General features: G+C 48.1%; 1 protein-coding gene across 1 annotated transcript; it reads right to left on the bottom strand.

Moving 5' to 3' along the window:
• Positions 1-176: 176 nt before the first annotated feature.
• Positions 177-26,756, bottom strand: LOC142245320 (olfactory receptor 6B1-like). The gene is made up of 3 exons (XM_075317987.1): positions 25,840-26,756; positions 18,174-18,257; positions 177-270 (listed from the first exon to the last, which is right to left on the bottom strand). Exons 1-3 carry the CDS (start codon positions 26,754-26,756, stop codon positions 177-179), a joined length of 1,095 nt encoding a protein of 364 aa, XP_075174102.1.

The following is a 26,756-nucleotide window of genomic DNA, read 5'->3' as shown; positions in this document are numbered from 1 at the left end:
AGTGACATTCTGGAAGGCAGACTTTAATGGAAAGGACTGCAGGCATCATGTCTAATTTTTCACACAAAAATGTTGTTTTGGGCCGAAATTTATTTGGGTAATGAGAAAATGGACCCCAATATTTGTTTTTCAATTCCTCCTCGGTTTGCTGATACCACATATGTGATGTAAAACTGCTAGTTGGTCACATTTCTGAGCTCTACAGTAAATTTAAGGAGTGATGTTTTGGAACGAAGACTTTGATGTAATTGTTCGCTAGCGACATCACACCTTTGCAGAGACATTAATGTACCGAAATAGAAGAATGTACCAACCCACATATGAATCTATATTGGAATTGATCTAGTGTTTTCCTGATATGTGAATTTTATAATGTGGCGGCATAAGTAAGTTGTGTAGAGTACATCCAGTCATGCACTAAATTAGAGTAAAGGCCCCTTTACACACTACGACATCGCTAAAGCGATGTCTTTGGGGTCACGGAATTTGTGACGCACATCCGGCCGCGTTAGCAATGTTGTTGCGTGTGACACCTATGAGCGATTTTGAATCGTCGCAAAAATGTTCAAAATCGCTAATCGGTGACATGCCCCCCTATTCCCAATTATCGTTGCTACTGCAGGTACGATGTTGTTCGTCGTTCCTGTGGCAGCACACATTGCTATGTGTGACACCGCAGGAACGAGGAACCTGCCCTTACCTGCAGCCGCAGGCAATGAGGAAGGAAGGAGGTGGGTGGAATGTTACGTCCCGTTCATCTCTGCCCCTCCGCTTCTATTGGGCGGCCACTTAATGACGTCGCTGTGACACCGAACGAACCGCCCCCTTAGTAAGGAGGCGGTTCGCCGGTCACAGCGACGTTGCTAGGCAGGTAAGCAGTGTCAAGGGTCCGCTCAATTTTGTGCGCCACGGGCAGCGATTTGCCCGTGATGAACAAACGATTGGGGCGTGTACGCACGCTAGCGATCTCACTAACGAGATCCCAGCATGTAAAGTGGCCTTAAGTCATAAATAAATTTAGTAGTCCATGGATGAGTAGTACACTTTGAAACATTCTTTTATACACAGACCAGGTTTGTTGGGGCTGGTGTCACACTAAACAATGGTGTCCTTTCTTATCTCCATTCTGTAACACACTTTGCATCTTTCTTGGCACTCTCCTGTCTTTCCAGTTTGGGGGACCTCGTTAGGGAAATGTTGCCCTGGTACTATACGGGCACCTTCAGTTCCAGATCTACTGGGGCCCACTTCTTCCTGACTTCCAAATATTAGGGCATTGATCTCTACCCCCTGGAATTGAAGGATTGTGCTGTCTAGCCTGCACATTATGATAGCACATTAGCATTATACAGTGCCACCTGTACGATGTGCATGGCCAGCTTTTGTACCATACCTTAGCTTTTCGAATGGCACTGTAGGGCTGGAGTATGTAATCAGAGAGATGAACTCCTCCATGTTCTTATTGTGCCCCAGGACACATTCTGGCTTGGGGACCTGTGTAAATGTACCTCGGACAGTGGTGGTGCTGCCATTAGCATGTTGCTGCTACATTTGGCTCTGCTTACCCTTTCTGATCAGCTGCTCAATTAGCATCTTATGGGGTAGGATTCCATAAACTATTCTTTTGCATGTTCCAGGATGGGCATGTGACGCCCCTGGACTATCAGGTCGTCACAAGGTATTGCACAATCTACCCTCCCGTGCAGTACCCACCTCCCTATTAGTTATGGGTCCCTAACCAAATGGTGTTGCCTACATCAGCTAATCAAATCCTAAATAAACCCTGCACCACACCCACCAGACACACAAGTGGACGGCTTGAGTGGAATAGAGTCGCCCACCTGGGGGGTCAGGGAGGGAAGGTGAAGAGTGTAGTCTGTAGAGCGGTAGTAGTAGGAGTGGAGGTTGTAGAGTAGCCCAGGAGCTGTGAGGAGCTCTGAGGAGGCCGGGAGCAGGGACTCCCATAAGAAGGCTGTCTAGGTGGCAGATGGTGGTCCGGGCCTAGAGGAGTTGGACCCCTGGTCGCAGGAGATCGTGGCAAGGGGCACGGATCTGTCGAGCAGGACAGCCGGCGGCCTTGCACCATCACCGGGCAGGGACCAAGGCACGACGGGGTACATGGACCCTTAGTCGGCGAGTAGCTGCATGCAACCCGATAATTTTCCCGTGGAGAACGGAGCCTTCAAGATTCGTTCCCAACCGCTCCAAAATCGAGGTACTAGTGCAACGAGGGTGATAGGACTTTCCACCCAAAACGATTTAGAAAATCCCAAGCGTGAACCTTGAGAGCAATCTCCCACACTTAGCCATAGTGGGGAGCGGGACCCAGCAAGTTTTCACACTACGCGACCACCAGAGAAGTAAACTAAGTGCCAGGAGGAAGGTCACGGATCATCAGGCAGCACCATTGGGGACGGGACCCGAACTAGCTCCCCTCAGAGGCAGGGGTGTCCAGAGATTTGGTTTACTTGGTTGTCAGTGTCTGCTTAATGGACTGAGTGAGTACAAGAGTGATCCCTGCATCCCACTGCCTTATTCTCCACACACCGAGTCCCGTGGCATTCCCCCCTACCCATGGAGGGTCCTAACACCTTGCTGCCCCGTTCCATCATCACCGGGTACTCCTAAATGCAGCGATGGCACTCTTAATTACCACACACCACAGGTGGCGTCACAAACTTTATAATCCCTTGTAAATACCCCCTTCATTTGAGTGGCCGCATGACCCCCGGGTCCGGAGACCCTCGAGCCACTGAGAACCCGGAACCGAGCAGTTCGGCTGCTGCCACGGGGGTGGAACACCTCAAATTCCTGGCGTCATGAACAGGATTTGAGCAGGACCCACTTACCTGTGTAACGTGCACCTTAGAAGTCGAAACCACGAGTCACAAGTCCCTTTTCATGCCATTTCCGCCATCTCCCGCCATCTTTTGGCACCAAAACGCCATCTTCTCCGCAAAAGCATGCGAAGCAGAAGCCCCGCCCCTCGTCCTGAGAGCCAGCCCAGAACCCGAAGTCCCCAGAGGGACACAGAATCGAAGAGAGTGCTGCACGAAAACTGAGGGGCGTGACGGCATGTGGCGGCAGAAGAGAAGCCAGGACTCTGCCACAATGTTCCTGGAACCCGCAGAGGAAAGATGGCGGCTGAGCGAAGCTGGTCACCGAAGCAGTCGGTATGTCTACCTGAAGAAGCGGAAGTGGAACATGAAGGGCTGCCGGTTCCGCCACCGCGCGGCAATCCAACGGTTGTTGGAGCTGCGAAGGTACAGCTAAAACCTATACCAGCTAGGGAGCAGAGGCTGGACGCTAACGCCCTTACTGGGAATGACACCAGCAGAAGCTACAACTGGAAATGACAACACGAGACTGGTGAAAACGGGAGCTTGCAGCCCATAACCGAGAAGAAAAGGAACAGGTGAGAAGCGCTGCTTCCCGAGTCCGAGGGCCACGGTGCCGTGGTCTGGTGAACCGTTTTGATCCCGTTCAGGGATGGGGGTTTATCCGGGAAGCAGGCCTCACAGCCGGGGTGTTTGTGTCCCGACGGGATGTGGCGCAGCACCTCCTCAGGGGACACCCCGAGCGAAATTTGGAGCCAGAAGATATGGTCACTTATGCTTAACATTGCAGCGAGCGGGGCTGGTGCGCCCTGGATGTGATCAAGCAAGTGATGGTAGAGGAAGAGTTTGTGCCGGCGTCTGTAGTGCGCAGCCGAAAGGAAGCATGGTTGCGGAACCCGGCCTTCTAATGTTATCTGCGGAATGCTAGGAATCTGTGTTTTCGTTTATTATGTTTCATAATTTATTTTTCATAAAGAGTAGTGTTTATAAGAAAGAAAAAAGAATGTGGAATAATCATACTGGGTTTAATCAACAGAGAATGTCATCAGATTAAGACAAGTTAATATGTTGTTTGCACTAGGTGCATGGACCTTGTTACTTTTATGCATCTATATTTTAGTAGTAAATATGGACCATGGCCACGGGACTGGTTGTGGCCAACACAGACTTGTGTCGTTGTAAATAGTTGCACCTCCTGTGCCTACCAGAGTCGTCTTTTGCAACATCTGGGACCTCAACCTGGTCAGGGACCCACGGATAGGTATGCAGCGGGTCAGGTTGTTTGGGTGGCAGGTTGATGGGATCCGGGACGTTGGGACTGGACTGTCGCAGGAAGAGGCTGCAACGGAGCAGGTTGAGCCTCCGCTACTAACATAACCGGTAGCGTTCCATTGTTGATATGGTGAACTCAAAAGTTACCGTAATGTTTAAGCATATGCCTCCCTAATGTGGGATGAAACCTGTTAATAAAAATGTTCTTCTTTTTCTATTTTGCAGTTTTGAAAAAAAAAAAAATAAAAAAATAAACCTTTGATGTCCTGTAGCTCGAGGACAAGCTATGTTTAACCAAGGGGGAATGTGACACTCCTGGACTATCAGGTCATCACAGGGTATTGCACAATCTACTCTCCCGTGCAGTATCCACCTCCCTCTTGTTTATGGGTCCCTAACCAAATGGTGTTGCCTACATCAGCTAATCAAATCCTAGATACACCCTGCACCACACCCACCAGACACACAAGTGGATGGCTTGAGTGGAATAGACTCGCCCACCTGGCGGGTCAGGGAGGGAAGGTGAGGAGTGTAGTCAGCAGAGCGGTAGTAGTAGGAGTGGAGGTTGTAGAGTAGCCCTCGAGCTGTGAGGAGCTCTGAGGAGGCCGGGAGCAGGGACTCCCATAAGAAGGCTGTCTAGGTGGCAGACGGTAATCTGGGCCTAGAGGAGTTGGACCCCCGGTCGCAGAGAATCGTGGCAAGGTGCACGGATCTGTCTAGCAGGATAGCCGGCGGCCTTGCACCATCACCGGGCAGGGACCAATGCACAACGGGGTACGTGGACCCTAGGTCGGGGAGTAGCTGCATATAACCCAATAATTTACCCGTGGAGAATGAAGCCTTCAAGATTCGTTCCCAACCGCTCCAAAATCGGGGTACTAGCGCAACGAACGGGACAGGACTTTCCACCCAAAACGGTCCAGAAAATCCCAAGCGTTAACCCTGAGAGCAAGCTCCCACACTTAGCCATAGTGGGGAGCGGGACTCGGCAAGTTTCACACTACCGGTGTGGCGCCCTGGACAAGCCAGGGGCCACAGAGAACAACACCAACACACCCCACACTCCCAGCAGGCACACCGAAGTCAGACACAAAACCCTTGTTGCCTTCCTCCAGGGGCTGATGTCCACACCAGGGGGTGGGCCAGGCGGTTGGCCCCGCCCACCGAGGAGTTCACAGTCCTGGAGGCAGAAAAAGCAAACAGATCAGTTTTGGAGGTGAAAGTGGAAGGAAGTGAAGTGGTAGTGGAGCAACTAACTGACAGCGTCCGGGTGTGTGGCCCGGGCGGTACAGCAAGGTTGGAAGACGGTGGTGACCGTCTGCAGGAGTGACCGATTGGAGTCTGTCGTAAGGACCGTGGACGGGCGGTGGCCCGGCGGTACCGGACCGGTACACAAAGAGAAGTCAGCACCATCTGGCAGGGGCTTACGGACCCCGGCAAGGCTAGGAGTCGCCGTGAATTTGCCAAATTCGTTAGTGAAGGGAACCTCCTGGGTTTCCCAGCAGCCAAGTCCCGACAGAAGGCAACAGTCCAACCAAGAGAGGGAGACACCGCCACCGCCAAGGCAACCATTTCCCAGGGCCAGAGCCTGCGGGCAAAAGGGGCTCCTCTGGCCCATATCCAAGCTGAGGAGCGGGTTACCGGTGGGAACCCATTGGAACCATCTACCGTACATAGGTGCAGGGAAAGGCAGTCACCACCAACCTGCCGGGAGAAAACAACACCGCAGCCGTCTGTGGGACCCGTCCATCCAGCTGAGTGTTTTACCGAGAACTGTGTCCTCATCATTGGCTGAGTGAGTACCACCGTACCGTGCGGCACAGCGCTGCCTCCGCGACCCTGCACCTCACCAGGCCCCGTAACCCGCCTGCCATCCATCCCTACCCCATCACCGGGCCCCGGGACAACCAACCCCCTACCCACGGAGGGGAGAACTAACAACAAAGCTGCTCCCTGTCACCGCTCCCGGGATCCCCGTCCAGAGCAGCGGTGGTGTCACCAATATCACCACAACCGTGGGTGGCGTCACGGACAATAACCAAAAACCCCCACAATCAAAAATCCCCTTTTCACTCACGGGCGAGGAACGCCGCTCGAGTCCCCGGGATCCGGCCCACCGCTCGAACCACCACCGAGCAGCAGCCGCAGCAGCAGCGGCAGCCGGACCCGAGCAGTGGGAGAGCGCGGCGTCCCCTCCTCCGCCCGCGACACCGGGACCACCAGAGAAGTAAACTAAGTGCCAGGAGGAAGGTCACGGATCATCAGGCAGCACCATTAGGGACGGGACCCGAACTAGCTCCCCTCAGTGGCAGCAGTGTCCAGAGATTTGGTTTACTTGGTTGTCGGTGTCTGCTTAATGGACTGAGTACAAGAGTGATCCCTGCATCCCAACGCCTTATTCCTCTCACACCGAGTCCCGCGGCATTCCCCCCTACCCGTGGAGGGTCCAAACACCTTGCTGCCCATCATCCCCGGGTACTCCCAAATGCAGCGGTGGTACTCCTAATTACCACGCATCACGGGTGGCGTCACAAACTTTATAATCCCTTATAAATACCCCCTTCATTTGAGTGGCCGCATGACCCCCGGGTCCAGAGACCCTCGAGCCACTGAGAACCCGGATCCAAGCAGCTCGGCTGCTGCCTGAGGGCGGCACAGGGACATACAGTATATACTAGGATGGGCCATTATATTTACCAGGATGGGGACATATATAGCAGGAGGGGCCCAGGATGGGGATGTATATACTAGGAAGGGATTTGAAACATAAAATGGAGATGGGGAAGACAAAATGGATTCTGAGCTCTCACAGAGTCCTCTCTGGTTTATGCATATAGTACAGCATGGTGCAGTAGCTTTGGTATAGGAGAATTTGAAGAGTTGGATGCGATTGTAGTAGTTTTCTATGTAGTGGTGATAACCCTAAACCAGCTGTGGGTGCACCAAATTCCACACAATTTTCACACTCACTCCCAGGGCAGGGAGCATTTAGGGGGTTCAATCAGGGTGTCCCTCCCTTCATAAACCCAAATCTGTGAGTGTACCCTGAGGTACTCTTACACATCTTGTTCAGTATAATTCTGTACCTGGCCCTCTTACTTTGGCAGGTATTGATGAATTTAATCCTCTCCTTAAAATGTATTTATGACTCATCTACACAGGTATCCCTTTGGGGAATGTGAACCTCAGCAAATTTGTTGCTGAAGTGATCAATGACCGGACAAATTTTGAAGTCGGTCAAAATTGGGGTCGGTCATCTCGGAGAGGACCTTGTGCGTTATTGTTGTAATGCAAGAATTTGTGGATGGACTCAAAGTGTGTCCGCGACATAGTCATATGATTAACTGGAGTGTTGTTAAAAATATCAGCGTTCCAATATTGCTAAACTTCTGGCTTCTTCAATATCCCCATGTGAAGAACAAAGCCCCAAAATGTCACAATTTCTACTGAGTCAATAGGAGTCTAGTTAGCAAATGAAGTGGGGTTTTAGTTGAAAAATTGTTGGGCGTATGAATTTGTCTCATCCACCGTGAGATTAACAAAATTGTCAGAGCAAAATATTTTGCAAAAGTCGGGTTCTGTGAGGCCAGCAGTGTGATATTGGATTTTGCCCAAAATTAGGACTATAAGGGCTCTTTTCCACTTGCATACCGCTTCCAATGTGACAGTATCGGAAGCAAAATGCTAATGACCCTCTGCTGCATGCGTCAGCCAAGGGTCATGTGACTGTGATGCGATCTTGTGATCGCATTACAGGTGCACAGAAGAGGGAGGGAGCACTTTCTCCCCATCTTCTCTGCTGTCTGTCTCTGCGTATATCACACTGCAGTTGCATAACATGCGAGTGCAGTGCGATCTTTCACATGCTCTCATAGGCTTTCATGGGGGTGCGTGAGCCAAGACTTGCGGCCAAACGCAGCATGCTGCGATTGCACCAAGAGCACAATTCGTGTCGAGAAATAACCGGAAACAGGAAACTGCCTCATTAATTAACACTGGTGCGAGCGCAATTTGATTTTTTATTGGATTACACTCGCACATGCAAATCGCAGGTGGAAAGGAGCCCTATGGCTCATAATTTTTGGAAAGTGAGGTTCATAGGAGGTTACTAACGATGGGCGGTGGCTCAATTGCTGTCCTGGGGTGTCTGAGTTAACGCACTGTGCTATTCTCCATAGACTTGTATTGACGACGTACTGTAACGCAAGTGTCTGCGTTGCATCCGCTGGATGACGCTGAGTCGTTATTTTGATGCAGCGTCGGGCGGAGAGAACGCTACATGTAGCATTTTTTGGGTTGTTAAAATAACACACCTTGACGGATTCCGTTAGAATACGCCAATGTGTCTAATGATTGTCTATGGTGGCGGATTCTGCCACAATGCTCTAAGCATCGGAATCCGCTGATGGTTTCCGTCACTTTATACTGAGCATGCTCAGCATGTCCAGCAGAAAGGTCTAAATCGTTTAAAATCACACCTGTTCTCTCTATCTGTCTCTGTCGGTTGGTCTCTCCCTCTCACCCTCTCTCTCATACTCACCGATCACTGGCATGGCGCTGCACAGCTGTCACACTGCTCTGGCGGCTTCTCCTGCTTTTGAAAATGCCGGCCGCTCATTATTCCATCTTGAATACCCTGCTTCCCCGCCCACCGGCACCTATAATTGGTTGCAGTCAGACCTGCCCCCACGCTGAGTGACAGCTGCCTCACTGAAACCAATCACAACCACCAGTGGGCGGATCTATGTAGTGCAGTACAATAAATAAATAAATAATTTTAAAAACCGGCATGTGGTCCCCCCCAATTTTGATACCAGCCAAGATAAACCCACACGGCTAAAGGCTGGTATTCTCAGGATGGGGAGCCCCACATTATGGGTAGCCCCCCCGCCTAAAAATATCAGCCAGCAGCCGCCTGGAATTGCCGCATCCATTAGATGTGACAGTCCCGGCTCATCCCGAATTGCCCTGGTGCTATGGCAATCGGGGTAATAAGGAGTTAATGGCAGCAGCCCATAGCTGCCGCTAAGTCCTAGGTTAATCATGGCAGGCATCTATGAGACACCCCCAATGATTAACCTGTAAGTGAAAGTAAATAAACAAGAACACACAAAAAAATCCTTCATTTAGAATAAAAGACAAAAAAAACACTCTTTTTCACCAATTTATTAATCCCCAAATACCTCTCCAGGTACGGAGTAATCGCCACGATGCCCCACGACGCATCCAGCTCTGCTTCATGAAGTGGACAGGAGCGGCCGTAGAACACAACCGCTCTCTGTCAGCTTCACACAGCAATTGAAGTGAGCCGCGTGATCAGCTGTGCCCTCATTCAGGTTACCCGCGGCCACCGCTCTCAGGTGGAGGACTTCAGCAGTGGCCATGGGTCACTTGAGTGACGGCACCGCTGATCGTGCAGCTCACTGCAGTCACTCAGGGGATTTGCGGTAACCTCTCTCTCTCCTCCCGACCACAAATCTCCTTTCCCGGCGAAACATTAAAAAACAGAGTCACAAAGGTTCTGGGCATCACTGCAGACCATTTCCTGGTCTGTACTCACTGTAGCTTGGGAGCAGACCTCTGATTCCCAGGCTATAGTGTGACTGAACAGCTCTGCAGACTCAGCCATCTCAGTTCCACCATACTGTGCAGGGCTGATGGAGACTTCAGAGCTGGGAGAAAGCAAGTTTGATTGGGATGACAACTCAGAGGACTGGTATTTTTTGGATGCGGTAGTTGAGGTGGCTGAGAGGGCACTTGTTGGACCACTTGAGATCCATTCAAGCATTTTCCTTTTTTGGCCATCATCTAACTTTGTTCCTGTTGTTCGTGTCCGTAAAAAAGGGAGCACATCGGATTGTCCACGGTAAGTAGTAGACATCTTACTTTTGCTGGTAGATGGTCTATCTTCAGCAGATGTTAATGGACCTTTGCCACCTTCCCCACGGACAAACCCTTTTTTTCCTTTTCCAACACGCCTCTTCCCCTTTCTACCAGCATCTGTCATTTTGCCACTCATGTTGATTGCGACAAGATTGTGCACTTAAAATGTGGTAGTAAAAATTGAGAGGTGGTGTAGATTGCAGCGGTGGTCTAGCTTTATTAACAGCAGAATAATAAAGAATAATTATCCCTGACAATGCAGCTACGGCCCTTAAACTGGCAGCATAAATTGCTAGTATAATGGCTTAGTAACAATGAGTTTGAGTGTGCAATGCAGGCAGACGTGCTGCAAATATCTTTGCACTACTGGGGCAATACAGCAGTCCAACAGCCACGTTTAGGATGCCACTAAGTTCACTCAGTGTTTGCTAGTATAATGGCTTAGTAACAATGAGTTTGAGTGTGCAATGCAGGCAGAGGTGCTGCAAATATCTTTGCACTTGTGAGACGATACAGAAGTCCAACAGCCAAGGTTAGGATGCCACTAAGTTCACTCAGTGTTTGCTAGTATAATGGCTTAGTAACAATGAGTTTTAGTGTGCAATGCAGGCAGACGTGCTGCAAATATCTTTGCACTACTAGGGCAATACAGCAGTCCAACAGCCACATTTAGGATGCCACTAAGTTCACTCAGTGTTTGCTAATATAATGGCTTAGTAACAATGAGTTTTAGTGTGCAATGCAGGCAGACGTGCTACAAATATCTTTGCACTACTGGGGCAATACAGCAGTCCAACAGCCACGTTTAGGATGCCACTAAGTTCACTCAGTGTTTGCTAGTATAATGGCTTAGTAACAATGAGTTTGAGTGTGCAAAGGGCAGGAGGGTACAGTGGCAGGGTTGTGGGTCTCTGGGTAGAGGAAAGGAAGCCTGCCTTTCTATCCCTCCTAATGGGGAAATGCAGCGAGGAAATCCCTGACCTTAGCTACACAGACGCTGTCATCTTGTGTAGCTGTTAAACTCTGTTTTCACGGACCTGTCACCTATGGCTCTGACCCTGCCGGTATGAGCCCTTAAAAGGAATGATAGAAAGTGCTATCCCTATGCTGTCCAGCGCTGTGTATGGAGCGTATACAGCAGTATCGACGATAGGAGCTGCGCCAGTGATGTCTGACACCAAGGACGCAGAAGGCAGATAATGGCGTGCTGGAGGAAAATGTCCGGTTTTATAATGCAGGGACATGTGACATGGACATCCTATCACACATGCCGTTGCTTCTCTGGCTAAAAGTCCACTTAGCTGTATGTGTGTCTGGGATTGGCTGACATGCTGGCCCGCCCCACTACACGTGCGCGCTTAGGGAAGGAAGACAAGGAAAAAAAAAAAAAAATGGCGATCGCCATTATACATACAGCAGTGATCTGAATGCGCTGTTCCCGCACACTATACACTGAAATGTCATAATATTGTGAGTCACAGAGTGACTTACACTATTACAGCGGAAAGCCAGCTAGGAATTAGCTGGTTTTTTTTGCTGCTAGAACCGTTCTCAAACGTATCTAGAACTATCGAGCTTTAGCAAGAAAGCTCGAGTTCTAGTTCGATCTAGAACAGCCCCCAAAATCACTCGAGCCGCGAACTGGAGAACCTCGAACCGCGAACCGCGCTCAACTCTAGTTAACATTACATTTACTGGTCAGGAGTAGCTTTATTTCCCCCTCTACTATGTCATCTATTGTAGTCTTAAGGGGACTTTACACGCTACGACATCGCTAATGCGAACTCGTTGGGGTCACGGAATTGGTGACGCACATCCGGCCGCATTAGCGATGCCGTTGCATGTGACACCTATGAGCGATTTTGCATCGTTGCAAAAACGTGCAAAATCGCTCATCGGTGAAATGGGGGTCCATTCTCAAAAATCGTTACTGCAGCAGTAGCGAGGTTGTTCCTCGTTCCTGCAGCAGCACACATCGCTCCGTGTGACGCCGCAGGAACGAGGAAGCTCTCCTTACCTGCCTCCCGGCCGCTATGCGGAGGGAAGGAGGTGGGCGGGATGTTCGTCCCGCTCATCTCCGCCCCTCCGCTTCGATTAGGCGACGGTTCAGTGACGCAGCTGTGACATCGCTGTGACGATGAACGAACCGCCCCCTTAGAAATGAGGCGGTTCGCCGGTCACAGTGACGTCGCCGGGCAGGTAAGTATGTGTGACATGTCTGGGCGATGTTGTGCGGCACGGGCAGCGATTTGCCGTGTCGCACAACAGATGGGGGCGGGTACCCACGCTAGCGATATCGGTACCGATATCGAAGTGTGTAAAGTAGCCTTTAGGCAGGACTGCTATCAGGGCATCACAACCATGACTGTTGTAGGGGGCCCGGTGAAGAGGGGGGACTCGTCCAAGCCTGGGGTAATTACTTAGCTTTATTAAGCCCCTGGCGGCCAGGTTCCCCTCTTCACCGGGCACCAGTCAAACCGCAGCAGAGGCGTCCGGCAGTGTAGCTTAAGTTACTACAACACATTGTTAGATTGCAGGTGAAGCCCTTCACAGGCATCACACGCAAATTAGCCATGTGTGCTGCAGGCAAGGTAAGTGGAGCAGAGCAGGGCACAGGCATGTCATCTTGCTTCCCAGCGTGCAGCATTGTAATGAGTTCATCACTCTGCGAGTTCAGCACACTGCAGCAGCTAACAGAGTGGCAGGTAACAGAGGTAGCATATATGTCGTCCAGGAGGATGACATATATGCTAGGAAGGGCGCAAATAAACAAGGATGAGGAAATATATAGCAGGATGGGCCCAGGAGAGGGAGATATGTACCAAGAGGATATTATACAGAGGGGCACTGTGTGTGTGTGTGTGTGTGTGTGTGTGTGTGTGTATTTGTGTGTGTGGCGTGATATACAGAGGGGCAGTTTATATGGGAGGATATATATATAGTGTGTGTGATAGAGATACATAGAGGAGCAGTGTGTGGGGGGGGATATTATACAAAGGAGCAGTGTGTGGGGGTATGTTATACTGAGAAGCAGTATGTGGGGGGAATAATAATAATAATAAATATTTATTTCTATAACGCCAACATATTCTGCAGTGCTTTACAATTCAGGAGGATCATATGCAAACAAGTAACAGTTATAGAAAATACAATAATTAGAGAAAAAAAAAGAAGAGAGAAAACCCTGCTCGTGAGAACTTACAATCTACAATAAGATAGGGGGGAACAAGGTACAAGTGCTTATTTACAATGATAATCCAGCCATCTCAAGGAAATGGGGGATAGATAAAGAATGCCTTTACCAGTCAGCACCTTGAGATGCATTTGGGTGCGGTGGAGTTTGACATGGAGTTATGTTTTGAGAGGTCGTGGAGGGACTATGTGAATTTAATTCGGCTACTAAGTGTGATAGGCCACCCTAAAAGATACGTTTTTAGGGAGCATCTGAAGCTGAGTAAGTTGTGATTCATCCTAGCTTCTTGGGGTACAGCGTTCCAGAAGATTGGTGCAGCTTGGGAGAGCTCCTATGTATATTATACAAAGGAGCAGTGTGTGTATGGTAGAGATATACAGAGGAGCAGTGTGTGGGGGAATAGTATACAGAGGAGCAGTTTTTGTGCATAGATATAAAGAGGACAAGTTTATGTGTGGGTTTATGTGTGTGTGGTAAAGATATACAGAGGAGCAGTGTGTGGGGGGATATTATATAAAGGAAAAGTGTGGGGTGGGATAATATATAGAGGAGCAGTGTGTGTGTGTGTGGACAGATACAGAAGAGCACTTTGTGTGTTGGGGATGTTATACAGAGAAGCAGAGTGTGTGGGTGTATATTATATAAAGAAACAGTGTGTGGTAGAGATATACAGAGGAGCAGTGTGTGGGGGAGATAGTATACAGAGGAGCAGTGTGTGGAGAGATATACAGAGGAGCAGTTTGTGTGTGGGGATGTTACACAGAGGAGCAGTGTGTGGAGAGATATTATACAGGAGCAGTATGTGTGGTAAAGAATAGATATACAGAGGAGCAGTGTGTGTGGGGGAATATTATACAGAGAAGCAGTGTGTGGGGGGGATATTATACAGAGGATATTTGTGTAGGGGTATATTATACAAAAGAGCAGTGTGTGTAGTAGCGCTAAACAGAGGATCAGTGTGTCTGGGGGGATATTATACAGAAGATCAGTGTGTAGGGGGATATTATACATGGAGCAGTGTGGGAGAGATATTATGGAGAGGGGCAGTGTAGGAGGTGTATTATAAATTTTCTGAGGGAATTCAAGGGCACTGACACTTTTGGCCATGACTGTGTGTATGTGTATATATATATATATATATATATATATATATATATATATATATATATATATATTGTGACGTTGCACCTTGCAACATAGGGGGTTACTCGCTCAGCATGAGGGCTTCAGGTAGACACAGGAGGCACAGTTTCTTAAGATCACAGCCTGCTTTATTCAACTCCATAAAGCACCGCGCTGGTACGGATATCACATGGCATGTACAGGCAGGAAAACAGGTACATTCCCAAACCTCAGCCCTTCAGATTATGTTCAGTCCATAAGTCCCTGCAGAGCCTTCTCAGATGCTGTTTCCTTACCTCCACCCACAAACACACCCGGCTATTTCATCCAGCACAGGAAACTCAGAGCAGGGCCATGGGTGTGTCCAGAGGCCTGACTTTCATTCCTGGGACCACACCCCGAGGTGGAGATATGGTGAACAGCCGTCCCACCTATCTCATTAGCTGTCCACAACAGAGCCGGCCCAGGTAACACACCTTAACCCTCTCAGCACAGTACCAGTGAAAATATCACATATCCTCCCCCTCTGCCCAAAGCCGGGGGGTTTTGGCACCTTGACATAGCGGACAATAGCACCCGCTCTGTCCGCCCCGGACTACAGCCCTTGATGTACCGTCCACCACAGTCACCGGACCCTCCCCAGCGAACTCTCTCATACGCCCCCTGGTCAGTCCCAGCTCTCCAAGGCTGCCACCCACGGTCAGTGTAGGAGGGAGTCTCTCTCCCAGTCGATACTACCGTTCCGTCCAACCCTGAGCTATCCCGACCACTAGAGGGGTCACTATCGAGGGGTCTCAGCGGTGAACTGCCAGAAGAGGCGCCATATCCAGGCCCTCCGCAGGGTCTGTGTATAAATCTATCGTGGGCTCTTCTACCCGGGCATCGTCGTCTGTTTCTCGGATTGTGCACTCTCTTGTCAACGACATTGGCTAACGACACATCGCTACTTTCGTTCAGTCCTCTGGATTGTGTCTCACAGGCCTGAGACAGTTCAGAGTCTGTGCTATAGCCCGATGAATACCAAGGTCCTCTATGACCCTGGCTCCTTTTACCATTGGACTTGCTTTTGCCCTCTGAAGCAACACGTTCATAGAGCGGGCCACCTTTCTCTTCGGGGCCATAGCCCCTATATGGTCGCCATCCCACACCAACGTGGCGAAGTTGGTTTGCAATCCTCCGTCTTTCTCGATTCAATTGTTTTAACTCTTCCAGGTATCCCAAACAGTATTCTAGGAGGGCTCGTATATCTTCAACACACCCAGTTGTGCCCACAATGGCACATGGAACCATACCGACTTCACAGGGCCTCCTGGCTTCGTTATGAATATCAATTCTTAATGTCGTCACACCGGTCTTATCAACCATCTCCTGCATGGCTCTTCCATGTCGTCCAATAAGTTTCAAGACCATCTCTCTGGGCACTTGCATGATCTCTTCCACAAACTCCAACAACCGTCGAGCTGTCTTCACCGCTTCTGCAGTTGTCCCATAGATACAAAATGTTCCACTGTCTTTATCTAAATGCACAGCTGTGACACCTGGAACCTTCCTGGCTTGCTTAATATTATTTCTTAGTGCTCTCAATGCCAGTCCAATTAATGCTTTCTTCACAACCACCACTTCTTGAAAGCCTGCGGTCAGCTGCGCCAAGCGTCTGGTGTCTTCATCCTTCTTTGCAGTGATGATCCACTTCGTACGAAGACACCGTAGGTGCATGTCACCCAGGATTGCCACTCGCTTCTTTGTGACATCACGGAAAGAGCACACCACCAACTGATTAGTCTCTGCGGCAAAGTACATTTTACAGGCTCCTACTGCCTTCTGGAATCTCTCATGTACCTTCTCACTGGCACAGGCTTCTCTTAAGTCTTCCGGCACGTCTATCCGGCACTTGAAGACTGGTCTGCTTCCTTCACTGTCAAGGACACCAGACTGTTCCTGAGGTCTCTTGCCTTCCTCCATATTCTCCACCAAAGGCTTCACCTGTTGAGTTACACACGCCTCGGGTTCCGCCCCGGCCTCAGAGACTTCGGGTTTCAGGCTCTTAGCTGAGCCAATCTTCTTGTCTGCGATCTTGGTCTTACCCACTGAGTCAGTCAGGCTCTCAGCTTCTGATGAGACCTCACGTCCAGACTTCACCTCTTCCTCAGAGGCTCTTTCCACTTTTACAGCACCAGCTGTGTCTTGGGACTTCACTGCATTCCCTCCACCTTCCACTTGGTTCTCTGCAGTGTCACCCTCTGCCTTCTCTTGGGAGTTTACAGCATCGCCTTCTACCAGGGTGTTACGCCCTTCAGCACGGCACTCTGTTCTTCTTAGAACCTTGGCACTATTTTCAACATATATCACTTCAACACTGGGTGGCTTACCGGTCTGCTCACCAGGACCTTTGAGGATTTGTACTCCACCAATACTGTCCAGGATTCCGTCTCCTGTATTACTCTGTTGGATTTCATCTCCTACAGTGCTTTCATCCGACAGACCACCAGCTTCATGCTTGGAAATTATAGGAGACACCGCCATTACTTCTTTGGTCGGTTCCTTCCCTGCAATTTCACCCTGCTGATTTTTGTCGTGACAATGTGTCAGTTCAGTCTTTGATTCCTCTTTCTTTTGTAGGATATCACTGTCTGACTCTACCGTAGCAGTTGCTACTGGCAACGTGTTTTCATTACCCAAGTATTTCACTTTCTCTGCACCCTCAGGCGACATACACTGTGCCACCTCTCGGCGCTTATTACGTCTTCGGCGTCGGGAGGAAGTTTTCCCCTTCTCACACTTCTGTACCTCACTGTACTTGTTTGTCACCTTTCTGGAGTCAGTGTCTTTCCTGGAGTCATCGTCACTCCCCCTGGTGTCCTGGACTAACACGTCCCCACTTAACCAGGTGTCGGCCCCCTTTTCTGGAGCTACTATAACTGTAGTGGTCACACTGTCACTTCCTTTTGGAGACGTCATGGTCACCCCTAACTCTTGACAGTCCTTATGTGGAGGTACCATCTCCTCATTGCACCCCAATATCCCACAGGGAATCTGTATAACCTCATACGGAAAAGAGGCTTTCTTAGGCGAGGGCCGACTCATTCCTGTGCAATTGGTCCCGGCCTCTGTCTTCCATAAATCCTGAAAGAGCTCAAAGTCCCGTCCTATGATAACTGGATATAACAGATCTGGCGCTACACCCACATCAGGGCGTCCCAAACGTTTGGCCGTCTGAATCATCACCCTGGCCAGAGGATATACTTTAGTGGTCCCATGCACACAACTTCCTTCTATCGTCCTACCCACCATCACATGGAGATCAGGCATGGGTCTAACTAAGGTCAACTGGCTCCCCGGGTCTAACAGACCAGACACACGTAGCCCATTCAAGTCCACGGAGCACTTCTGTGGCCTCATACTGGATGGATAGCCTATACCGCAGGTAGGACATATGTAAGGCGAACCCCATTGCCCCTTGCTATAGTCCACCTGTTTGGCTTGTGAATGCTCCACCCCCTTGTGGATCACCATCGCTTTCTGAGGCTCCGCCCCCTGTTGGGCAACCACCCCGTTCCGGGACTCCGCCCCCTTTTGGGCAACCACCCCTTTTTGGGACTCCGCCCTGTTTTGGGCAACCACCCCTTTTTGGGACTCCGCCCCCTTTTGGGCAACCACCCCTTTTTGGGACTCCGCCCCTTTTGGGCAACCACCCCTTTTTGGGACTCCGCCCCCTTTAGGGCAACCACCCCTTTTTGGGACTCCGCCCCCTTTTGGGCAACCACCCCTTTTTGGGACTCCGCCCCCTTTTGGGGTTTCCATGCAATGTCCTTAGCCCCCAGTTCACACCGTTCGCCCTTATCTCCCTGGGCACCCAGTGTCCATACCGGCCCCCAAAGGGAACGCTCAAACTGGTCCATGGCTGCCACATCGCTGCACACTGACAGCTCCTGCTGTCCCTGCACCAGGAACTGGTACAGCTCCTCCACAACGTCTGCATGACCCATTCCCTCTTTTCGGCTTTCAGCCCCCACTGCTGTCACTGGACCTCCTGGCACATCCTGTTGGTGCTGCTGGCTCCGCAGCAGCTGTTTCAGGAGCCCCTCCATGCTGCAACGAGAAGAGGAACAGGAGGGGCGCTCCAATGGGTAATACCCGGTGGGCAAAGACAGGGAGGATTAGAGAACCACTAACCTTTCCGGGTTGTACCGCCCGTACAACCAGGATCTCCAGCTTGTGGTGTATCACTGCTCACCAAGCAGGGCCCCGCAATTCCGGGCTGGCCTGGAACCTCCAGTCGCTGGACTCTCGCCACTGCAGCACGGAACCCCCGCCACCTGCTGATTCGCCGCCAGGTGCTTGAGGGCGCTGTCACTGTTCGTGGACCTGCCGATCCACAGCTGTGTATATCCACCACGTGCTCCTGGGAACGCTGCCCGCATTCTCCACCATATGTGACGTTGCACCTTGCAACATAGGGGGTTACTCGCTCAGCATGAGGGCTTCAGGTAGACACAGGAGGCACAGTTTCTTAAGATCACAGCCTGCTTTATTCAACTCCATAAAGCACCGCGCTGGTACGGATATCACATGGCATGTACAGGCAGGAAAACAGGTACATTCCCAAACCTCAGCCCTTCAGATTATGTTCAGTCCATAAGTCCCTGCAGAGCCTTCTCAGATGCTGTTTCCTTACCTCCACCCACAAACACACCCGGCTACTTCATCCAGCACAGGAAACTCAGAGCAGGGCCATGGGTGTGTCCAGAGGCCTGACTTTCATTCCTGGGACCACACCCCGAGGTGGAGATATGGTGAACAGCCGTCCCACCTATCTCATTAGCTGTCCACAACAGAGCCGGCCCAGGTAACACACCTTAACCCTCTCAGCACAGTACCAGTGATTATATCATAATATATATATATATATATATATAGATATATATACAGTGCCTACAAGTAGTATTCAATCCCCTGCAGATTTAGCAGGTTTACACATTCGGAATTAACTTGGCATTGTGACATTTGGACTGTAGATCAGCCTGGAAGTGTGAAATGCACTGCAGCAAAAAAGAATGTTATTTCTTTTTTTTTTTTTTTTTTTTTTTTGTAAATTGTGAAGAAAAGTTTATTCAGAGGGTCATTTATTATTCAACCCCTCAAACCACCAGAATTCTGTTTGGTTCCCCTAAAGTATTAAGAAGTATTTCAGGCACAAAGAACAATGAGTTTCACATGTTTGGATTAATTATCTCTTTTTCCAGCCTTTTCTGACTAATTAAGACCCTCCCCAAACTTGTGAACAGCACTCATACTTGGTCAACATGGGAAAGACAAAGGAGCATTCCAAGGCCATCAGAGACAACATCGTGGAGGGTCACAAGGCTGGCAAGGGGTACAAAACCCTTTCCAAGGAGTTGGGCCTACCTGTCTCCACTGTTGGGAGCATCATCCAGAAGTGGAAGGCTTATGGAACTACTGTTAGCCTTCCATGGCCTGGACAGCCTTTGAAAGTTTCCACCCGTGCTGAGGCTAGGCTTGTCCGAAGAGTCAAGGCTAACCCAAGGACAACAAGGAAGGAGCTCCGGGAAGATCTCATGGCAGTGGGGACATTGGTTTCAGTCAATACCATAAGTAACGTACTCCACCGCAATGGTCTCCGTTCCAGACGAGCCCTTAAGGTATCTTTACTTTCAAAGCGTCATGTCAAGGCTCGTCTACAGTTTGCTCATGATCACTTGGAGGACTCTGAGACAGACTGGTTCAAGGTTCTCTGGTCTGATGAGACCAAGATCGAGACGGTGACGTTTGGAGACTGGATGGCACTGCATACGACCCCAAGAATACCATCCCTACAGTCAAGCATGGTGGTGGCAGCATCATGCTGTGGGGCTGTTTCTCAGCCAAGGGGCCTGGCCATCTGGTCCGCATTCATGGGAAGATGGATAGCACGGCCTATCTGGAGATTTTGGCCAAGAACCTCCGCTCCTCCATCAAGGATCTTAAAATGGGTCGTCATTTCATCTTCCAACAAGACAACGACCCAAAGCACACAGCCAAGAAAACCAAGGCCTGGTTCAAGAGGGAAAAAATCAAGGTGTTGCAGTGGCCTAGTCAGTCTCCTGACCTTAACCCAATTGAAAACTTGTGGAAGGAGCTCAAGATTAAAGTCCACATGAGACACCCAAAGAACCTAGATAACTTGGAGAAGATCTGCATGGAGGAGTGGGCCAAGATAACTCCAGAGACCTGTGCCGGCCTGATCAGGTCTTATAAAAGACGATTATTAGCTGTAATTGCAAACAAGGGTTATTCCACAAAATATTAAACCTAGGGGTTGAATAATAATTGACCCACACTTTTATGTTGAAAATTTATTAAAATTTAACTGAGCAACATAACTTGTTGGTTTGTAAGATTTATGCATCTGTTAATAAATCCTGCTCTTGTTTTAAGTTTGCAGGCTCTAACTTATTTGCATCTTATCAATCCTGCTAAATCTGCAGGGGGTTGAATACTACTTGTAGGCACTGTATATATAAAATACACACACACTATATGTATATTTATTTATATATACACATACTCACATTTTTCCGAGAGAGTTGATAAGACTGGAAGGTTTGAGAGGGGTTGAGGTGGATCTGGAGTGGAGCCTGGGCAGATTCTCAAGGGGGTCCAAAAATGTTGCCAGTATGGGCCCCTGAAATTCCTAGTGGTGGCCCTGGTCTTAGGCAATGGCGAAATATGGTGATAGATAGTTAGTAAGGCTATGTTTATACATTGCATTTTGTGCAGTGTTTTTTCCATAAGTTTTATACAAATGAAAAGCTGATTTTTACAGTACCAGTAAAAGTTAGGAGATTTCATTAATTTAATGTACACAATCGTATTTTTCCCCTGACTGAAATGGAAATCTGCTGTGTTTCTTTAAATAAGCAGCAAGTGTAATAAGTATAGTTATTATAGTCAAGTATAATAAGGTATTTCCTTGTGTCCACCGCTCAATGCCATGGTTACCTTTTCCATATGTTCCTTACCTCAAATCTAGCTTATTTCTATTATCTAGGGTGCCCACATAGACTACTCCAGATGGTCATAGGCACAGAAGCACTTTGTACACTATATACCTGAGGTATACACTTTCTGGCTCTTCCTCTGTTTCTCTTCCCTCTTTTCCTACTTACTAAGCCATTAACGTTATACTCTGGTTCATGGTACCCATATTACTGGGTCTATTTACTTTGGGCACCTTTTGCAAAACTACACCTGAGAGTGCGTGATTTGTAAGAAACTACTATGTGGGATAATTGTCCTCTCTACCAGCACCTCCACCTTGAGTGAGTGTATGCCAATCATTACTTGTATTCCAACACAGCCATGTCACGTATCGGCTTGGCTGTGATTAGCCACTGTAAAAAAAATGAGGCAAAAGAGTTAAAGCAGTATATACTTACTGAGTCTCCCTGCGGCTGTACTTCTCGGTCTGATAATTATCCCTCATCCATATTTACTGCTTTCTCCAGCCACCTGCATCACTGATTGGCTGCAGTCAGACCCCACCCCCAGAGAGTGTCTGTGATTGATTGGAATCACAGACGCTGTGTGCGGGTCACTATCATGGTATAAAATACGTAAATAAAGAAAACAATTGTCGTAGGGTCCCCCCATCTACTGATACAAGCACAGATAAAGCCCATGGATACAGGCTGTAGCCCCCAGCCATGCGCTTATCTTAGCTATGTATCAAAATAGGAGGAACTGCATGCAGCTTTTTTTTTAATTATTTGAATAAATAATTTTAAAAAACTGCTTGCAATCTCCCCCAATTTTGATATCCAGCCATGATAAAGCCCAGCAGCTGGGAGCTGGTATTCTCAAGCTGGGAGAACCATGCTGATTGAGCTCCCCAGCCTAGAAATAGCAGCATGCAGCTGCCCAGGATTATCGCATCCATTAGATGTGACAATTCCAGCACTTTACTTGACTCTTGCTGATTACCCTGGTGCAATGGCAATGGAGATAATAAGGATTAATGGCAACTCATAGCTGCCACTAAGCCCTAGATTAGTAATGGGAGATGTCTATGAGACCACCATTACTGATCTGTAAGTTAAAGTACTGTAAATAAACACAAACACTAAAAAAATCCTTCGTTTTAAATAAAATTCAAACAAAACAAGATCTTTACCACTTTATTAATCCCCAAAAGCACCCAGATCTGACATAATCCACATGAGACACTGGGCTCAGTGGGTGCTCTCGTCCACTAAAACCCGCCGCCTTTAGAAAGACAGCGTGGCTCAGGGCTCATCCCAACTGAACGCCGGCCTCCTTAACCATAGGCGTAACACTACTCAGACAACACAGGGTGAGGGAACCACAATAATTAGACTTTATTGGATCCCCAAACAATTAACGGCACATAACACATAACCAGCAAAACACACAAATGTAACAGGAAACAGAGTCTCACCCTTCCGCTGGCTCACCAGGGATTTAGAATGTCCATGCCTCAGAGCTTCCAGGGCCTCTTACTCCAGTCCAACAGCACCCCGCTTTTGGTGGGCACCCACCGAGAAAGGAATAACGCCAGATTTAGGAAGCTGTGTGAGGTCTGCAAAGTCTGTAACAGGTGACTGAACTGTCCCAACCTGAGTGTCCTCCTTAGGTAGTCCTGGTATGATGTTACAATCCTGGCAGCCGGAGTCGAAATCCCTAGGCTGTGGATATAGTCTCCAACCGGATCCGGAGTTCTTAGATTGAAGCCATAAGATGCCCTAATCCTCTAGTCAGCTCCAAAGAGCATAGACTGGATCCATCAGCATCCATCAACCTTCATCAACCCTGGTGGCTTAAAGAAGTCCCTTTTATAGCCATAACCGTCCCTTAGGATACACTGCGTCCTCATCGATTGGTTGGACAAGATTGCTTCTCCCATCGGATGAATTTCATGCTGCATGGATAATGTTCATTTAAATGATGTGCATAGAAAGACTCAGTATATCTACATGGAGTCGGCAAGTCACCGACTAGACAATGGCTACTAAGGTAATTACATTATCAATACACAACTACAATACAATGGTTACTGGAAAAGTCTGGAGAGCAATAGCTAAGAAAACATGACTTAGCACACATAAGAACAATAGTCTGGCTGAATGTTAAGAAACTTTAACCCATGAGAGTCCATGTGGTCACAAGGTCCTTTGACAATTCCTGCACTGCTACATCTGAACTAACAGAGTGCGGCAATAAAACTTGTCCGCATGCTGTAACTTCAGGCAGAGACTGAGCAGCAGCGATGAGCGGTGATGTCACTCGGTTTATTTTGTGGTCACAGTTGGAGATTCCCATGGCTTTCCACGTGTGTCTGCAAGTAACCTGACCTCAGAATGACCCCACTGAACTCAGTGACCCCACCTCAGAAGGTCCCCAAAGGTCAGGTTACCTGCGATCACAGGTGGAGGACCGTGGGAACCTCCAGCTGTGACCGCAACTTACCTGAGTGATGTCACCACTGATCATGCGGCTCATTCAGCCTCTGCCTGAAGCACACAGTGGGTAGTCATGTTCTATGGCTGTTCGCTCTGACCTATTCTGTCTAGTCTGTCTAGTGCGCATGACCAGAAGTGCCAGGACATGCTAAGAAGATGGACTAGTCGGGGGGAAATAACGCACATGTGACCAGTCCCTGCGCTCATTAGCATATCCTAAAAGATCTTTAGAAATACTTTTCTAAAGATCTCTTTATGTATTCTACTAGATACTGGAACAGTTAGGCAGGGATTAGCAATATGCACCCAGGACTGCTCATGGTTCTGGGTGCATATTGGACCTGACAGGTTCACTTTAAATATGTATTTATCATTAATGAAGTTGTGTGTCAAAAATGAATTTCTTTAAAAAATATTAACCTGGAAATATTTCTAAATCTTGATCTTAAACCTTTTAAGTTTAAATATTTTTTTGAATTTTCACATTTTTTTATTATTCTTTTCGGCTTGTAGGTTATGAGTTGTTCAGATTGTCCTTTCCTATACATTAAAGTTTTATGCATACAGACGCACATTAAAGACTTATACAGGGACTATGATTTGGCACTCCAGAATGAGAGAGATTCCATAGCTCATCATATTGATATATCATCAGGTGCTACATATAGAAAATATTTTGCCTTCGAATAAATGCTTTTCAGGTAGAACCACTCTATAATAAGATATGCAACTGAGCAAGCCAACATATTTTTTTTGCTAGCTTTTTATAAAAGGCAATGGAAAACAAGTTTCCAAGTCTAAGGGGTACTTTGCACGTTGCGACATCGCTACTGCGATCTCATCTGGGTCAAATCAAAAGTGACGCACACCCGGCGCCGGTTATGACGTTGCAATGTGTAAAGCCTAGAAGCACTGATAAACGATCGCAAAAGCGTCGAAAATCGGTGATCTGTGTTGTGTAAGTCATTTACATAATTTCGCTGCAGTGACAGGTACGATGTTGTTCCTGGTTCCTGCGGCAGCACACATCGCTGTGTATGAAGCCACAGGAGCGAGGAACATCTCCCTACCTGCATCCCACCTGCAATGAGGAAGGAAGGAGGTGGGCGGGATGTTTACGTCCCACTCATCTCCGCTCCTCCACTTTTATTGGCCGCCTGTGACATCGCTGTGACGCCACACGACCCGCCCCTTAGGAAGGAGGCGGGTCGCCGGCCAGAGCGACGTCGCAGGGCAGGCAAGTGCGTGTGAAGCTGCTGTAGCGATAATGTTTGCTACGGCAGGTATCACAAGATATCGCATCTGCGACAGGGGCGGGTACTATTGCGCTCGGCATCGCTACAATCAGCTAGCGATGTCGCAGCGTGCAAAGTACCCCTTAGTCAAGATGCTTCATTAAAATAAAGTTTAATATGTAATTGAAATTCACTCCTTCTATGCCATTGGAACTCCAAATTCATAAGATTTGTTTTATAAGCGCTTTGAGAAATCAATACAGCACACACTGCTTTGTGGTGTACTGAAAGTTTCTGTTTTATTACATTATGTGACCAGCTTATATAGTATCCCAAACAAAGAAATTACTATGCACCAATAAGAGCTGCAGGTGTGTGTAGAAATGTGAAACTTCCCCGCCCTTCAGTGTTAGCTGAGCCCTATGATATCATTCAGTTATAAGACAAGATGGTTTCTATACAATATAAAATGGCTTGTATTTTCTCACAAATACAAAGTATATTCTCATACTTAGACATCACCATTGATCCTAAAAATGGGCTCTGAAATGCCCTGTCTGAATGGAATGGTAGCTGGACATGGGCATCACTCCTCCATTCATTCGCTATGAGACCTTCCAGAGATAGCCAAGTACAATGCTTTGATTTTTCTGATAGAGAATGAATATAACATTGGTACTCATATCCGGCCAATGGTGCATTCAGATGGGAAATTTCAGAGCCCCATTTCTGGTATCTGTGGGGATCCCAGCAGTTTGACCCACAGCAATCAGAAAAAAATATAAATAACTCTTTATGGTTCTGAATTTTTGGAAAATAACATTTTGCTTAAAATTTGCTGAACTTCCTTATTCCTTAAACAATATATGATTGGATTGAGTAAAGGCGTTATTACTGTATATATAACAGATACCAGCTTGTTGTAATTGAAAGACTTGGCCCTATTCGGCCTTGCGTACATAAAGAGGGTGGCTGCGTAGAATATAACAACTACAACTAAATGAGATGTACAAGTTGAAAAAGCCTTTTTTCTCCCACTGGAGGTTGGAATAGAAAGAACACTGTTCAGAATGCAGCTGTAAGACACAAAGGTTAGCAGCAATGGTATCAAAAGGATAAGTAAGGCCAGTACGAAGTCCACAAGCTCAGCTAGCTTCATGCCTGTACAGGCCAGATTGAGTATGGGTGAGATATCACAATAGAAGTGATTTATAACATTCAGGCTACAAAAAGTGACGCGGGATATGTAATACACTTTAATTAGTGATATCAGGAAGCCAATGAACCATGATCCTAATGCCAGGAGGACACAGATATTCCAATTCATAATGGTGACGTAATGCAAGGGTTTGCAGATGGCTACATATCGATCAAAAGCCATGACAGTCAACAAAACACACTCAGTGCACACCAAAGCAATGAAGAAGTATAGCTGTAACATACACAAATTGACAGAAATTTCACGATTTTCAACTGCAAATATGGAAAGTAGTTTGGGCACAGTGACGGTGACATACCATGTTTCCAAGAAGGAGAGATGCCCGAGGAAAAAGTACATTGGTTTATGCAACTTGGATTTAGTCCAGACTAAAATTATTATGAGTAGGTTTTCCACAATGGTTAAAAGATAAATCAAAAAGAAAATTAAAAAGAGGAGAATTTCTACTGGCCGAGAACTGGGGAATCCGAGGAGGATTAAGGTGCTGACGCTTCTTGTTTCATTGGTGGTGTCTTCCAT

The sequence above is a fragment of the Anomaloglossus baeobatrachus genome, chromosome 1 (genome assembly GCF_048569485.1).
Source record: "Anomaloglossus baeobatrachus isolate aAnoBae1 chromosome 1, aAnoBae1.hap1, whole genome shotgun sequence".
Lineage (NCBI taxonomy): Eukaryota > Metazoa > Chordata > Amphibia > Anura > Aromobatidae > Anomaloglossus > Anomaloglossus baeobatrachus.
This window is presented reverse-complemented; position numbering and strand designations above follow the sequence as displayed.

Excerpts from the sequence above, each read along its gene's own strand:
- LOC142245320 (XM_075317987.1), bottom strand. The coding sequence starts at position 26,756 with ATGGAAGACACCACCAATGAAACAAGAAGCGTCAGCACCTTAATCCTC. Across the intron at positions 18,258-25,839 it reads CAGCAAATTTTAAGCAAAAT|TTCCTGGTGCAGGGACAGCA; the intron begins GTTATTTTCCAA and ends GAGCTGTACCAG. Across the intron at positions 271-18,173 it reads AGCGTTCCCTTTGGGGGCCG|GTGTGATGTCGCTAGCGAAC; the intron begins GTATGGACACTG and ends GTCTCTGCAAAG.